At 46.8% G+C, this 16,771-nt stretch overlaps 1 protein-coding gene across 4 annotated transcripts in view; it reads right to left on the bottom strand.

Annotated features, from left to right (window-relative positions):
• Window positions 1–16,421: 16,421 nt before the first annotated feature.
• Window positions 16,422–16,771, bottom strand: part of RAB28 (RAB28, member RAS oncogene family) — a 65,144-nt gene continuing 64,794 nt past the window's right edge. For all 4 annotated transcript variants that reach the window (XM_077934528.1, XM_077934527.1, XM_077934529.1 and 1 more), the window contains one exon: window positions 16,422–16,688. In XM_077934528.1, coding sequence (XP_077790654.1) covers window positions 16,437–16,688 — 252 coding nt within the window. In that variant the 3' untranslated portion in view covers window positions 16,422–16,436. The remainder of the gene's footprint in view (window positions 16,689–16,771) is intronic.

Here is a 16,771-nt window from a genome sequence, read left to right as displayed (position 1 = left end):
CTGCCAAAGGAGACACTTTAGAAATTACTATAATTATTATTGCTCAACAACTCTGGGCAACTTTTCCCTTCCCTCTCTTATTTCAAAGCTATTTTTGTCTTTGTATCAGAAAGGCACCTGGCCAATGGCGTTGCCAATAAATATTGCTGCAAACGTTTCTGAGATCATGGTATTTCCAACAAGTGGCTCGTGTTCATGTTTGTTAACAGTCTTACTTTAAATGTTGTGAGGATCCTATGCCCTTTTAAAATGTGTTTTCTGGGGGTGGGGGTTATTGGGTTGTTGCTTTTATTTTGATTATGTATTTTGTGGTTTTATATTTTGATTTTATTCTGTGAACTGCCCTGAGACCTCCAGGTATAGGGTGGTATATAAATTCAGTTATTAACAACAACAACATCTCAGGTGTTTATAGTAAGCCAGAAACTTTCCTGAACAACTGTTGCTGCACTTTACCTAAGGAAAACTGAAATCTTTAAAAATGCCAGAAAAATATGATCTGGAAGCCAAGTGAAAATATCCTTATCACAGATCATTAATTTGCCATGTCATCAAAATGTGGCATCATCTAAAGTGATATTTCTAATTGTATGGTCATACATTTATTAATCATTCATCTGGTTAGTATTCCTTTCCTTGAGCAGCAAGGAATGATCTGGGCAATGATCTGTTTGACAGCTAGACAGGCAGTTAGACAAGGAAAGACCCTTTAACAAGATGTACCTTCTTTGAACCAATTAATCTTTCTGTAAATTTGTGTATTCTAACAGATGGATGAAACTCAAAGCAAGCATTTGACCAAAGGCATAAATCAGCTTTTGACATTGTTTTCTTTCAAGCAGTAGCCAGAGGCATTAATACCATTTTTTACAAGTCATCCAAAACAATGATAAACTCAGAACTGTGATTGTACTAAGTGATATTTAAATTAAGAATATTACCCATGCACATGTATTATCCCAAAAGCATTATCCTTTATTTAAAAGGTGATGGATTTAAGAGCCATTAAAAACTGATGAAGCCTTACCACTCTGTGCAAGTAGCCACATGGCAGCTGGTGCTATTATGGAATGTCCTCAAACATTACCAGTTTGCTTGGTGGGTGGAGGGAGCCTATCAGCAAGTTCATAGTCCTGCTTATACATACATACATACATACATACAGAGAGAGAGAGAGAGAGAGAGAGAGAGAGAGAGAGAGAGAGAGAGACGTTCCAAATTAATTGGTTGCCTTTTGCACAAGCAAAGTTGTGCACAGTTTGTGATTTCTGTGTGACTTTTACACATGAAAAAAAAACTTCTACAATAAATTTAGCACAGGTTTTTTGTTTTTGTTTTTTACCCCAGCCAGCTGAATAAATGTTCTACAAAGCTCTTGGGGTTTTGTGTGCTTAGATGTGAACTAAACCAAAAGCCGGTTATTTTGTTGTCAACAGCACAGTAAAAAGATAAAGTCAGATTTTGTTTTGGACAGGAGAGAGAGAGAGAAATGATCACACGTCCTCCTTGGTCGTTCAAGCTGTGTATGGCCTTGTCTGCCTATGTTTTTTTCAGAATAACTGAGGATTTTAACTCCTTGGCTACAAATGAAGGAGTAATACAACATGCCACAAACCATGCACTCCCCCCACTTCTGGACAATCAGAGCTGCTTTCAGCCCACAGTTAAGCTCCACAGCAAGTACCTGAAAGTGGGATCACCTGCGGGAACCGACATGGTCCAAGAGCCTATGCAAATATCTTGATCTCATAAGTAGAAGAAGGCTTGCCTGTTACATAAGTTTTGAAATCACCCAAACTGCCTGCATCTTGTGAGCAACTGATGGGGCAGCTCATAAAGAACACTGATGAAACTAGTGCCTGTTTGCAGATATCACCTTCCTATAGCATCAACAGGTTTCATCAACAGAACATGGTGTCCAAATCAAGTGAAGTAATAGTACCGCTCTATTCTGCCTTTGTCAGACCACACCTGGAATCCTGTGTCCAGTTCTGGGCTCCACAATTTAAGGAGGATGTTGACATGCTGGAATGTGTGCAGAGGAGGGTGACCAAGATGACCAAGGGTCTGGGAACCAAGCCTTATGAGGAATTTTTGAGGGAATTGGGCGTGTTTAGCCTGGAAAAGAGGGGAGTGAGAGGAGATATGATAGCTGCCTTCAAATATCTTAGGGGCTGTCATGTGAAAGATGGAGCAAGCTTTTCTTCTGCTTTGGAGGGTAGGACTCGAACCAATGGCTTCAAGTTACGAGAAAGGAGATTCCAATTAAACATATGGAAAAACTTTCTGACAGTAAGAGCTCTTCAGCAGTGAAAAAGACTCCCTTGGAAGGTGCTGGACTCTCCTTACTTGGAGGTTTTTAAACAGAGGTTGGGCAGCCATCTGTCATGGATGCTTTAGCTGAGATTCCTGCATTGCAGGGGGTTGGACTAGACGATCCTTCAGGGGTCCCGTCCAACTCTATGATTCTGTGATCAGGGGCATTGCATTCCCATTAGCCTCTTGAGGCAAAACAGGAATATGCCACTACCCCATGCTGCCCCACTCCCTGGCCATCGTTCGCTGTGTTGTGCAGCAGCACCTGCAAAGCGCCATCAGCATTGCTTGAGTCAGTGGCCTCAACTAGTCTCACTGTCCATCTCTCCACTTGAAGGTGAATAATGGCAGAGGTCAGATCTATTTGTCCTATTACTTTCTGCTCACTTGAATGTGATTTGATTACATTTGTGTGTGTGTGTGTGTGTGTGTGTGTGTGTGTGTGTGTGTGTACTGCGTGTGTGTATTAGAGTTGATAAAGAGAAATGCAAAACCAAATCTCAAATGTCTTTTTTGTCCAGTGTTAATCGAAGTAAGATAAAAACATGGCAAAAAAGAAAGAAAAGAGAGGTATAAAAATAAGAAAAAAATAGATAGAAAAGAGCTTTCATGAGGAAATGGAAAAGATAAAGTTCAGAGATTATAGAACTTCCAATTCTTCTTCTGTCCGCTGTATAAAAACAATAATCACTTCGTCCACTCCAATATAACTCAACAAAACCACTTTCTCCAAACAAACTACCTTCAATCCTCAAATCCAAATGTAATTATTTCATTTTCTTTTTCACACAAAAAGTCTATGAGAAGTTTCCAAACTTTAACAACAACTTTTCTCTGAATAAACAGGTCAGTTCTGCCATCTCAGCTTAGTTCTGTTAATTTTAACAACCGTTCTTCCATTGCTGGTGATGATGAGTCTTTCCGGCTTTGTGCATATAAAAGTCTTGCCGTTGTAATCATATATTGAAGCAAAGTTCCTTAGGTTTTTTTTGGTAACTGTATGTCTGTAAGTTCCAGCAGGAAGGGTTCTGGTTTCAATTGAAGGTTAACTTTCAAAATTCTCCGTTTCAGTGTATGTATTTGTATCCAATATTTTTGGGCTTTTTCACACGTCCACCAAACACACACTAAAAACATCCCTTCATGTTCTTTACATTTCCAACAGGTATACAGAATAGTTTTGTACGTTCTAAATAATTTCTCAGGAGTTAAGTACCAGTGGTACATAATTTAATTTAAAAATTCATTTAAGTCATAACACAGCTTATATTTTAACCCTTTAGTTCACATATATTATATCCACTGTATATTACTGTATATCCAAAATTTCTCACCTATTTAATCATACATTCTTTAATTTGTTCTTCTTGCATTTCCAATTTCAACAATAATTTATACATTTTTTGCAATAACATGTTCATCATCTGTATATATCTGCATTTCAAAATTTGTCTTATTTGTTCTATACCAAACGTTTTTTTTATCCCACTTAACTCTATCAACTGGTTATAGATGTGCAAACCATTGGAGACTGTAGCCTTCTCTTGTTAGTTATTCCCTTGTTTGAATTTTACAGTCCCCTTTACTCCACTCTAATAATTATTGGTAGATTAACCATTTCTCTTTACCTGTTGCCTATTTTCTATGAAACACTTTTTTGTGTTGAAATCCATAGGGGTATCTTCATATATAACCTAGGTGTATTTCTATTCCAGACTCTCAATAGAGTACGTCTAACAAAATGAGTTTTAAACTCCACATTAACTTTGATCTTGTCATACCACAGATATCCATGCCATCCAAACCTTAAATTGTGACCTTCTAAATCCAAAATTCTCTTATTTCTCAAGGTCACCCACTCCTTCATCCAAGCTAGGCAGCAGGCTGCAAAGTACAATTTCAAATCAGACAGTCCCAGTCCTCCCCTCTCCTTCGCATTTTGCAGTATTTTCATTTTAAGTTAACCCGTGATTTTTTTAGCTTGCCATACAAACTTAGATAAACGTTTTTGCCATTCTTTAAATGGTAAGTCATTATTCATAATAGGTATTGTTTGAAATAAAAACATCATTCTAGGCAAAACATTTTTATCACTGAAATTCTACCGCGCAATGACAGTTTTAACTTCTCCCATCTTAATATATCTTTTTAAACTTCAGCCCATGTTTTAACATAATTAGTCTGAAACAATGTGCAGTTCATATTTATCATAGTAATACCAAGATATTTAACTTTTTTCCATTTGAAACCCTGTTTTCTCCATCAAAGCCTCTGGTCTTATGCTTTCATATTCTTTGTTAGTATTTTCATTTTCTGATGGTTAACCTTAAAACCTGCTAAACGTACCTGTCAGGGGTTCAGGAGCAGAGGCAAGGGCAAGGAAGGAAACAGAGAGCGAAGGGGAGGAGGCAGAAGAAAGGATGAGCGATGACGACGACCCGAGATCTCCGAGTCTCTCCAGTGAGTCGGAGGATTCACAGAAAGGAGCACCAGTGGCCAAGGCAAGGGGGGAGTTTAGGGGGGCACCCCAGGGAGATAGAGCCAGAGGGGAATCAGAGGAGAGCAGTTGGAGATCGGGTCCAGCGTCACCGCCAGAGAACAGGGAAGAGGAAAGGAGCCAGGGGGCAAGCGCTGGCAGCTCACAGCAGGAGGGAGGGCACGAGTCAGGGGTGGCCACACCTCCATCTGGGAGCGAAGAAACGGTTAGACGGAAGGTGGAAGGTTGGGCGCGCGCGCCAAGTTCAAATGCACAGGAAGGAAGCGCAGTAGGCAGCCCGGAAAGAGAGCCGGGTCCTAAAGCCCGGCGCAAGGAGACAGGAGAGTCCGGGGGGTCAGCGTCCGAAGAATCCCGGAAGGAAGAGACCCAGGGGGGCAGAGGGACCCAGAGAAGAACAGTCAGGCGGAAAAGGTGGAGCAGGGCTAGGATATTAAGTTGGTGTACGAGGGGCGGAGATTCAGACGGAGCTTCGCCGATCTAGCTACTAGACGTAGGGTTGCACGCAGCAGCTTGAGAATGGAAACTGTAACTCAATAAAGACTTTTACTTAATGACCGTTGGCTAGCGTGATCCTCTGTGAGCTAGGATCTTGAAGCAACCCTGACAGTAAGCTCCGTCTCACGTATTGTGGGCATCTACAGCCTCGAGGAGAGGAGAGAAGCAGGTGCCTACGAGTGAGCTCACGAACGGCAGCCGACATGACGGCTGAACAGCAGATAGCGGAACTCAGAGAAGCAGTGTCACAGCTGAATGCCGAGGCTCTCGCATCCAGGAAGAGAGAGGAGGACGCAGCTGCCGCCTACAGGGATCTCCAGGTCAGGTTGGAAGTGCTTACGAAGCAAGGGCAACAGACACCCAAACCAGAGGGGATTGGGTTGGGGAGACGCACAGGCGGTCTGGTCTCTCACTTCGATGGGAACCTGCAACAGTATCCCAATTTTAAAGCAGACGTACTGTGTGCACTGCAACTGCTGAGTAAAGATTTTAGAGATGAGCAAGAGAAAGTGGGGTTCATCATGTCTTATTTGCATGGGGATGCCAGAGCATGGCTGCGCAATTTATGGAGGGATAACGATCCGGCGCTCCAAAATGCGAATGCCTTTATTAAAGCGATGGATGCGTGTTTTTTATCAAGCATTGACGTGGATCTTGCTCGGCAACAGATTCATGGACTGAAGCAGGGAAGGGCCAGCGTACGGCAGTACCATGCCCGCTTTTTCGCCTTGGCCAGTGCCCTAGAATGGGACAGAGATGCGACTCCTGTAAGAGACCTTTTCTGGGAGGGACTAAACAGCTCTGTAAAAGATGAGATTGCGAGGGGGGAGAGACCCCGGACCACCCAGGAGGTCGTGCAGAGGGCGCTGGCAGTGGGGGTACGGCTGGAAGGACGTCCGTGGAGCAGGGACGAAGGGCGTGGAGGGCGCGAACCAGCCAGGGGCTCCTCCTTCTTTCCCAGAGAAGCAGCACGTACGCAATCCACGCCTCCGCCAGGGGGAGGAGCTGAACCGATGGAGGTTGGAGGTGCCAGGGCTCAGTCAGCAACCAGAGCCCTAGCACCAGCAGCAGTGAAAGCGAAGCCTCCTAGAGGGAACAGGAAGTGTTACGTCTGTGAGGAGCCAGGGCATATGGCGAAAGAGTGTCCCCAGAGGCTCCACAAGCTCACTGCAGCCTCAGCAATGGCGACTGCAGCAACGCAGCAAGGAGAACCACAGCAGGGAAACGACGCTGTCTGGCTGGAGGAAGAGGCACTGGGGCCCAGCCAGACGTATTAATGATGCAGTCCCCAGAGATTTTACAGCCCGTGAACCCCCTCCCGCCCAAACCAGTGGTGAGGCTCACCGCGTCGCTCCAGCTGCCCAATGGCATCACCATGGACGTGCCAATCACCATTGACTCAGGCAGCAATGCGGACTTTATGGGGCAGGACTTTGTCAACCAGCATGCTATACAGTTGCTGCCGGCCACACTGCCCCTGCAGGTGGTCACGGTGGATGGCAGGGAGCTGCTAGGAGGGCAAGTGGTGCAGCAGACGCCACCGATGGTGATGCGACTTGGGAATCACCAAGAAGTCATCAGCTTCAACGTCACTCAATTGTCGGACACGCCCATTGTGTTGGGCATGAGTTGGCTGGACAAACACAGCCCAACGCTGGCTTGGTACCAGAGGCAGCTGACCTTCGGCTCTTCCTTTTGTGCTGAACACTGCATCGTGCCCAGGCAGGAAGGAGAGGAAGAGGAGTCACAGCTACTGCTAGGCACACTGCAAGCGATTCCCCACAAGTACGCAGAATTTTTGGAAGTTTTCTGCGAGAAGGAGGCAGACAGGCTACCCCCTCACAGGCCATATGACTGCAAGATTGACCTGCTGCCAGGGGCGGCGCTGCCTAAGGGGAAACTGTATTCCATGTCAGAGGACGAGCTGCAAGAACTCAAGGAGTTCATAGATCATAATTTGGAGCGCGGTTTCATCCGAGAGTCCAAGGCGGTGGGAGGCAGCCCGGTGTTCTTCGTTAAGAAGCGGGATACGCCCCAAAAGAGGCTCGTAGTGGATTACAGGACCTTGAACAGTGTGACTAAGCCGTCGGACTTCCCCATGCCCCGAATTGACGACCTCCTCGCAAAGGTGCGGAAGGGCAGAGTGTTCACCAAATTGGATCTGCGAGGTGCGTACAACCTCATTCGCATGCGGGAGGGAGACGAGTGGAAAACAGCCATGTTCACGCCACTGGGGACCTACGAATATAGAGTTATGCCTTTTGGATTGCAAAATGGCTCCCACGTTTTTCAAGCATTCATGCATCACGTGTTGGCGGGACTTCTCTACAAGACGTGCGTCTGTTTCTTAGATGACATCCTGATCTTTTCGGAGTCGCAACAGGAGCATGACAAACACGTCAAGGAAGTACTGAACAGGCTGAAGCACCATAGGCTCTACGCCAAGCTGGAGAAGTGCCAATTTGACGTGACGGAGGTGGATTTTCTGGGCTACAAGCTGTCTGACAAGGGGCTCGCCATGGACAGCGCCAAGGTTCGAGCGGTGTTGGATTGGAAGAGCCCGCGCAACCGGAAGGAGGTCCAACGGTTTGTCGGCTTTGCGAACTTCTATCGCAAGTTTATCAAGGGCTTCGCTATGCAGACGGCGGCCATCACTGACACGCTTAGCTCCAAGAAAAAGAAGTTCATTTGGACAGAGCAGGCGGAACAGTCCTTTCAGGCACTCAAGCGTCTCTTCGCGTCGGAAGAGCAGCTGCTTCATGTCAACCCCAGCAAGCCGATGAGGGTGGAGACTGACGCCTCGGACAGAGCCGTGGGGGCGGTCCTGCTGCAGAAAGACCCGCAGGGGGTGTGGCGACCGGGAGCGTTTTACTCCAGGAAGCTCAGCAAGTCCGAGCAGAACTACACCATATGGGACAGGGAGTTGCTGGCCATTCATGCAGCGTTCAAGGCGTGGAGGCACTTTCTGATCGGCGCCAAGCACACGGTGCAGGTTTGCACGGACCACAAGAACCTAGAGCACTGGCGCACGGCACAGTTCCTGAACCAAAGGCAGATACGTTGGGCTGAGTTCTTTGCGAACTTCGACTTCCGAATAGAGTATGTCCCGGGGGACACCAACATCATGGCGGACGCTCTCTCCCGCAAGCCACAGTATCTGGAGGAAGCAACGCCAGCGGCCGCCATGCACATCTTCGCACCAACAGTGTGGGCGTGCGCCGCGGCAACCGTGGATCTGGAGGCGGTGCGACGAGCGTTGCAGGGGGACTCCTTCGCGCAAGCAAAGATCTCAGAGGTGCAAAGGGGCAAAGCAGCGGCCGACGGTTTCCAGCTGAGAGATGGATTGCTCATCCGTAAAGGGGCCATCTACGTGCCGGGAGACGAACTTCGCGCCAAGGTGCTGCAGCAGATGCACGACGCGCCCACTGCAGGGCACTTCGGCAAGGAGAAGACGGTGGAACTAGTAGCCAGGGATTTCTGGTGGCCTGGAATGAGAAGGGAGGTCGCGGACTACGTGGCGAGGTGTGACACCTGCCAGAGGGCGAAGCCAGTGCTTAGACCGCCGGCCGGACTGTTGGAACCGCTGCAAACTCCGGCCGAACCTTGGGAGAGGGTGGCCCTGGACTTTGTCACGGATCTGCCCAGCTCGAGGGGCAAGACGGCAGTGCTGGTGGTGGTGGACTTGTTCTCCAAGATGGCACATTTCATTCCGTGTGCGAAGGTGGCCACGGCGGAACAAACCGCCAAACTGTTCATAGACCACGTGTTCAAGGTTCACGGTCTGCCACGGTCTATTCTGTCCGACCGGGGGCGGCAGTTCATCTCAAATTTCTGGCAGCGGCTGATGGGCTTCCTGAACGTCAAGATCAACCTGGCGTCGGCGAGACACCCGCAAACCAACGGGCAAGCAGAGCGGGTCAATGCCATCATGCAGCAGTACTTGAGGTGTTATGCAAATCAACAGCCTGCGACATGGGTGGATTACCTGCCGCTCGCCGAGTTCGCTTACAACAACACGAAGCACGTGTCCACGGGGGTCACACCGTTCTTCGCCAACAACGGGAGGCACCCCAGAACCTTCCCGGGACTGGAAAGGCTGGGGGAAGGGGAGCCGCAGACGGCAGATGCGTTCGCGTCGGAACTGCAGGAAGTCCACGATCAGCTGAGGCGCCACCTGGAACTGGCCAAGCACGCATACAAGGTACAAGCGGACAAACGCAGAAGGGTTGGCGAAGAGCTACACGTGGGGGACTGGGTCTGGTTAGCAGCCCACGCAGTGCCGGCCAGGTCGTTGGCCAAGAAGAAACTAGGGCATAAGCAACTGGGGCCCTATCAAATCGAAGAGCAGGTCAACCCGGTGGCCTTCAGGCTGGCGCTTCCGGAGGGTTCCAGAATGCATCCGGTATTCCACAGATCGGTGCTCACTCCCTACAAGGCACCGCACAGGTTTCAGGAACCCGGAACGGCGCAGAGTCCGGCCAGAGACAGACCAGGGCACGCAGGAGTGGCACAGAAGGAGCGCATCAACGAAGTCACAGAGATTTTGGATTCCAGATGGGGGGAAGAAGGGGTAGAATACTTTCTCGCCAGGGAGGGCACCCCGGCCAGTGCGAACAGTTGGGTGCCGGACTACGCCTTGGACGAACCTCTGCTCAAAGACGAGTTTCATGCCCTCTTCCCACATAGACCGATGCCAGCAGACTTTTTCGACGACTGGCTTTTCACACCCACGCTTTCGGGCAGCACGTTCCGGGGGTTCGACTCGGACGAGGACCCGATACGAGACGTCCGTTCCCCGGAGGGGTCGCCCTCGGGATCTGCCTCAGAACCCTCGTATTGGTGGGACGACAAACCAGAGGAACAGTGGCGCAGGAAGTGGCAAGAAGGTCCAGGCCGAGCAACGCCGCCTGGAGGAAGCGAGGGAGAGACGGACATGGACATTTTCGGGGACGATCCAGGTTTCGAGCACGGCGGCACAGAGATGGAAGCAGAGGTGACCGTCGTCGACGAGAGAAGGGAGGAAGAACCGGAAGACTTCGGAGGGAGGCCCGCTACGGGAACCGAACGGTACCCGACATTCGTCTCCTTGACGCAGCAGCACCCAGCTCCAGCACCGGAAGGAGGGGAAGGGGGAGTGGGGGGCTTCGAGGGGGGGATGGATGTCAGGGGTTCAGGAGCAGAGGCAAGGGCAAGGAAGGAAACAGAGAGCGAAGGGGAGGAGGCAGAAGAAAGGATGAGCGATGACGACGACCCGAGATCTCCGAGTCTCTCCAGTGAGTCGGAGGATTCACAGAAAGGAGCACCAGTGGCCAAGGCAAGGGGGGAGTTTAGGGGGGCACCCCAGGGAGATAGAGCCAGAGGGGAATCAGAGGAGAGCAGTTGGAGATCGGGTCCAGCGTCACCGCCAGAGAACAGGGAAGAGGAAAGGAGCCAGGGGGCAAGCGCTGGCAGCTCACAGCAGGAGGGAGGGCACGAGTCAGGGGTGGCCACACCTCCATCTGGGAGCGAAGAAACGGTTAGACGGAAGGTGGAAGGTTGGGCGCGCGCGCCAAGTTCAAATGCACAGGAAGGAAGCGCAGTAGGCAGCCCGGAAAGAGAGCCGGGTCCTAAAGCCCGGCGCAAGGAGACAGGAGAGTCCGGGGGGTCAGCGTCCGAAGAATCCCGGAAGGAAGAGACCCAGGGGGGCAGAGGGACCCAGAGAAGAACAGTCAGGCGGAAAAGGTGGAGCAGGGCTAGGATATTAAGTTGGTGTACGAGGGGCGGAGATTCAGACGGAGCTTCGCCGATCTAGCTACTAGACGTAGGGTTGCACGCAGCAGCTTGAGAATGGAAACTGTAACTCAATAAAGACTTTTACTTAATGACCGTTGGCTAGCGTGATCCTCTGTGAGCTAGGATCTTGAAGCAACCCTGACAGTACCAAACTCTAAAATTTTAGTTTGTCCATAAAAGTTCCTACTCCCTGCAATGGGATTTCTAAAGTTAACATCAAATCATCAGCAAATTCTCTTAGTTTGTACATTTCTTTTTAAATCTTTATTCCCATAATTCTCTCATCCTATCTCTAAACAGTACTTCTAGGACTGGAATGAAAAATACTGGGCATAGTGGACATCTTTGCCTTGTCCCCTTTGATAATATATAGAGGCCCTATGCTTGAGTTTTGTATTTATCTTTTTAAAATCAAACCTGACTATCTTACATAAGTCTGATTTCAAATCAGACAGTATAATGTTGAGATGCATGAAGCTTTACTTTGCATTTGTTTGTTTATTTGTTTATATTGCATTCTTCTCTGTAGCATCAGGGTGGCTTGATGACAAATGAACTAATAAAATACAATAAGAAGCTAAAAACAGGCGCAATTATGGGGCAAATGCAATATTTTCAGAAGGCTGAAGATTTAAAATCTATTTTCAGTTTGGAAACATGTAATTTAGTTCGGCAGCTGTGAATTATCATAGTAATAAAGTCACAGCCGTTCTTTTTTGTTAAACTGAATGAAGTTGTCTTGTTTTAAAATAAGGATCAAACCTTTACTATACTAAGTTCAAAACACATTCTCTAGTTCAAACATTAATTTACATCAAGAAATGACAAGTGGCTGGTTCATGTTGTAATTACTAACTTTTTAAACTTGTACATCAGCAAGATTTTGACATTATTAGTTTATTTTTATTCTTAATTACAATTATTTGTTACTTTCCACAAGAAAATATCTCAAAGTGACCTGAAAATCCATAAAACAGCTTGACAATAATTTTAAAAGCATGCATATAGAAAAAATACCATGGAATGCCTAAATCATAGAGTTTGTAGAACAACAGTATTACAAATCTGTTCAATCACATACAATATTCTGAGATAAATCTTTAGTTTTATAAATTAGTGCCATTTTTTTTTACATATAGCCTGTGTTCCTTCTTATGTGATTTTATTGGAAATGTAAGTAACAATACAAAGTGAATTTTCCAAACAAAATTGCATTCAGGCCTTTGCAGAAATAGTCATGTTGGATATTTTATAATACTGTGTTTACAAATTACATCGGTTTCATCCACGTCACTTAGGAAGCTCTGCCTGAGCAACAAGAGTCTTTCTGGCTCTGATATGTTCCAGAGTTATTGGGCAGAATCTTGGTTTCATCTATCTATCCTGGAGAAGAGTGACTAGTGGGGTGCCACAGGGTTCTGTCTTGGGCCCGGTCTTATTCAACATCTTTATCAACGACTTGGATGATGGACTCAAGGGCATCCTGATCAAATTTGCAGATGACACCAAACTGGGAGGGGTGGCTAACACCCCAGAGGACAGGATCACACTTCAAAACGACCTTGACAGATTAGAGAACTGGGCCAAAACAAACAAGATGAATTTTAACAGGGAGAAATGTAAAGTATTGCACTTGGGGGGAAAAAATGAGAGGCACAAATACAAGATGGGTGACACCTGGCTTGAGAGCAGTACATGTGAAAAGGATCTAGGAGTCTTGGTTGACCACAAACTTGACATGAGCCAACAGTGTGACGCGGCAGCTAAAAAAGCCAATGCAATTCTGGGCCTCATCAATAGGAGTATAGCATCTAGATCAAGGGAAGTAATAGTGCCACTGTATTCTGCTCTGGTCAGACCTCACCTGGAGTACTGTGTCCAGTTCTGGGCACCACAGTTCAAGAAGGACACTGACAAACTGGAACGTGTCCAGAGGAGGGCAACCAAAATGGTCAAAGGCCTGGAAATGATGCCTTATGAGGAACGGCTAAGGGAGCTGGGTATGTTTAGCCTGGAGAAGAGGAGGTTAAGGGGTGATATGATAGCCATGTTCAAATATATAAAAGGATGTCACATAGAGGAGGGAGAAAGGCTGTTTTCTGCTGCTCCAGAGAAGCGGACACGGAGCAATGGATCCAAACTACAAGAAAGAAGATTCCACCTAAACATTAGGAAGAACTTCCTGACAGTAAGAGCTGTTCGACAGTGGAATTTGCTGCCAAGGAGTGTGGTAGAGTCTCCTTCTTTGGAGGTCTTTAAGCAGAGGCTTGACAACCATATGTCAGGAGTGCTCTGATGGTGTTTCCTGCTTGGCAGGGGGTTGGACTCAATGGCCCTTGTGGTCTCTTCCAACTCTATGATTCTATGATTCTATGATTCTATCAGCTGTGACTTCCTGTCCCAAGCACAATTCTTGGTCAACTCCTGCCTCCGCTATGATGCTGCTGACGATTCTATCCTGCCCATCCAACTCAGTTCACAGTGAGCAAGCGTTTTCTCCGTCACGCACACGCACCCACTGCTAAAATGTTCGCCAAAAAACCTGAGCAGTTTCAGCTCCAGTATGAATCCGCTGGAGATAAACTCATGCCAAATAGCCATGTTCCTCCCCGCAACCCTGCTTGTTTTTCATTGTACTTGTGGGGGGAAAGATGCTGGAAAAATGAAGCACACTGATTATCTGACCGCTATACAACACCCTACAAGCAATGAGCGACATTAAAACTCAGAATTTATTAAAATTAGCAGCCCAAAATAGCTTTGAGCCATGGGCGTGGGGGGGGGCTGAAGGGGGCTGTGGCCCCGGGCGCATTTTTCTAAGAGGGTGCAACCAGGTGCCCACACAACAGGCTCCCTCATTGGAGCCTGGCTTTGGCGCATGAGGGAACTGCAGAGACAGGCAGCTTCCTTGTGCCCAATGCTAGCATCCACAACTCCATTCCCAGGTCAATCCTGCGATGCGCACGCCCTGGGTGTGCTTTTCAAGGTGAGGTGCGGTGGGCTCCCCTCCCTCCTTGCCCCTTCCCTCTTAGGGGCGTGCTCTGCACACCTGCCCCAGGTGGCATGAGCTTATGCACCGCCACTGCTTTGACAATCACTGCCTCTCTATGGGCCTTTTAACCGTCTCTCCTAAATGGCATTTCATTTCCTGTCTTTCAGATTTTATCAGTTCTGTTCACTTTCTGTATTGTTTCAACTCTGGCTGTCCATCTCCTTCTGAAATCCTTTTGGTGGTGGGGTACCACCAGAAAACTGACACAGCTGGGAGAGGGTCCTTCCTCCTGGAAATCCACAGAGGAATGTTCTTTTGTGGATCAACAATTGCTATTCCAATTCCAGCCCTCACCTCAGGTCTATCTACATGCTTAGCAGTCAACAACCTTGCAGAGAAAAAGAATCACTGCCATGCTTAATAAGCCTAGAAGCAAAAGTTAAACAATAAAACTGGACACACAATAAGGTAAAGGTAAAGGGACCCCTGACCATTAGGTCCAGTCGTGACCAACTCTGGGGTTGCGGCGCTAATCTCGCTTTACTGGCTAAGGGAGCCGGCGTATAGCTTCCAGGTCATGTGGCCAGCATGACTATGCTGCTTCTGCCAAACCAGAGCAGCGCATGGAAACGCCGTTTACCTTTCTGGCGGAGCGGTACCTATTTATCTACTTGCACTTTGACGTGCTTTCGAACTGCTAGGTTGGCAGGACACACAATACTGAACAGCAACTAGCACTGCTATTGTATGAAAATGAAAACGGGACACATTCTTAAAGCACACACACACACACACACACACACACACATATCTAGGCCGTTTTCTACATAGTAGATTCCCATCATTTGATGTGCTGGTTGGAACTAATGGCAGAAGCATCTTCATTGGGCAACCTAGCTTAAATTATACAGTTGGCAACAGACCTGAGCATATTCCTTTGCAAAGATTACAGTATGGGCAGAATTTTGTAGGAGAGAAGCAAATGCAAATTCCTATTTTTGAGTTCAAATCAGCTAATTATGTTTTCAAAGCTTTCAGAAACTGTGCCAGTTCTGCAGAATCCATTTTGAGATAGGACAGCCAGAAGAGTACTACATAAATGGTCACACCGTAGCTTTTTATAATGGCACGGACCCTTAATGGATCATCCATCCATTTCCTGCTAATCCCAGTGCAACTATTGTACACTGAATCAGAATTTTTCACATGGCAAGAGCAGCATGAAAAGTCTGAAGCACACAGTATATGGACGGCAATTAACAAACTGCTAAGGCTCATATGTATTTTATTTAAAACATTTCTACCCCAGCCAGCCATTTCGGGATATTGTTTCATTTTCCCTCCTCCTTATTTTTCCCTTGCCTCCTTCAACAGACATGTACTGCTCATTGGAGTGCTTCAGATTTATTGGCCCCATTAAATTTTCTTCTAAAGAGCCCCCCTCCTTCTCCAAAACTTGGGGTGCCCTGCTGATACCTCCCTCGTTTTTCTCAATAGCCTCATTTTGGCCGCACAGACAGCGTGCATCAGCACATGAGTTCACTATTAGTATATGCCCTTAAATAATGGAGGTGTGCAGTGTAGATACCAACTTGAACCTTAAACACTACAAATCTTAAACACCACAGCCATTTTCTTCTGCTGCTTCTTTTATAATGCCAGGGAAGAAATGTACTAAGAGTTATGAATATGATGCTGGGTGGTGCTGGGAAATCTGTTTGTTTTGAGAATTACTTTCCAATGCTTTGCCAAGCATTGTATGTTTTGTGAGCTGTCTAAATAGACATGTTTTTGTAACTTAAATTGTGCTTCCCCAAAGATGAATTAACTAACTAGCTGTAAGGCCAGAGTCATCTCAACATGGAAGCAAAATAATGATCTGCTCCATTTCAGTTAACGAGCAAAGTCTTGGTGGTAACCCTTTCATTTTACTGAGGCTTTGCTTCAGCTCTGAAAATGGGAGTCTTTACCACTGTAAACAATTTCAAAGCATAAATACAGAATACGACCTGCAAAATGCAGATTCAGCACATGAATTATATGGCAATAAATCTTTTCTTCTTTTCTATTTGATTTCTTTGCCATTCAACATCCCCTGCTGGCAAAGGCAAACTTAGATGGCATAGCTGTGGTTTTCTACTGATCAGACTAATAGCTTCGTTTTCTTCTGTCTTACTGTGATGATGGACATGTACATCTACAGTCTTTGATATTTCAGTATCAAGAAATTTATCAACATGGGTACCAAAGGAGAGTTGGTTGTTTAAAACCACACCATTCGTGTAATAAACTATTAGATGAATAACATTAATCTGACAGCAATTCTCAAAGATGTATCGATGCAGCCAGTGGAGTATTTTCTTTTTAATCTAGTGAAGAGGTTGTGTGGTTAATCTGGAGGTGTTCAAGACCCCTGGGCATATAAATGGCTGAAACACAAGCATTAAGAGGAACATGAATGCAAAAGCTTGCGAGTCTAACATGTAAAGTTACAGCCAGTGATATTTTTCTAGAAAATGAGGTGTAGGAACTCACCATGAACACCTCCCTTGTTCTCTTATAATGGCAATGGCACCCACCTGAGAGGCGCCGGAACTCAGTTCTGACAAGTTCTTGCTAAAAGAAAAAGCCCTGGTTATAACCTAAGGAAAAAGTGATGGAGATGGATTGAGGATGAAATCTGTAAATTTAAATTTAAA

This window comes from Podarcis muralis, chromosome 9 (assembly GCF_964188315.1).
Source record: "Podarcis muralis chromosome 9, rPodMur119.hap1.1, whole genome shotgun sequence".
NCBI classification, from domain to species: domain Eukaryota; kingdom Metazoa; phylum Chordata; class Lepidosauria; order Squamata; family Lacertidae; genus Podarcis; species Podarcis muralis.
The sequence above is the reverse complement of the archived record's forward strand: the minus strand, read 5'-3'. Positions and strand labels throughout refer to the sequence as shown.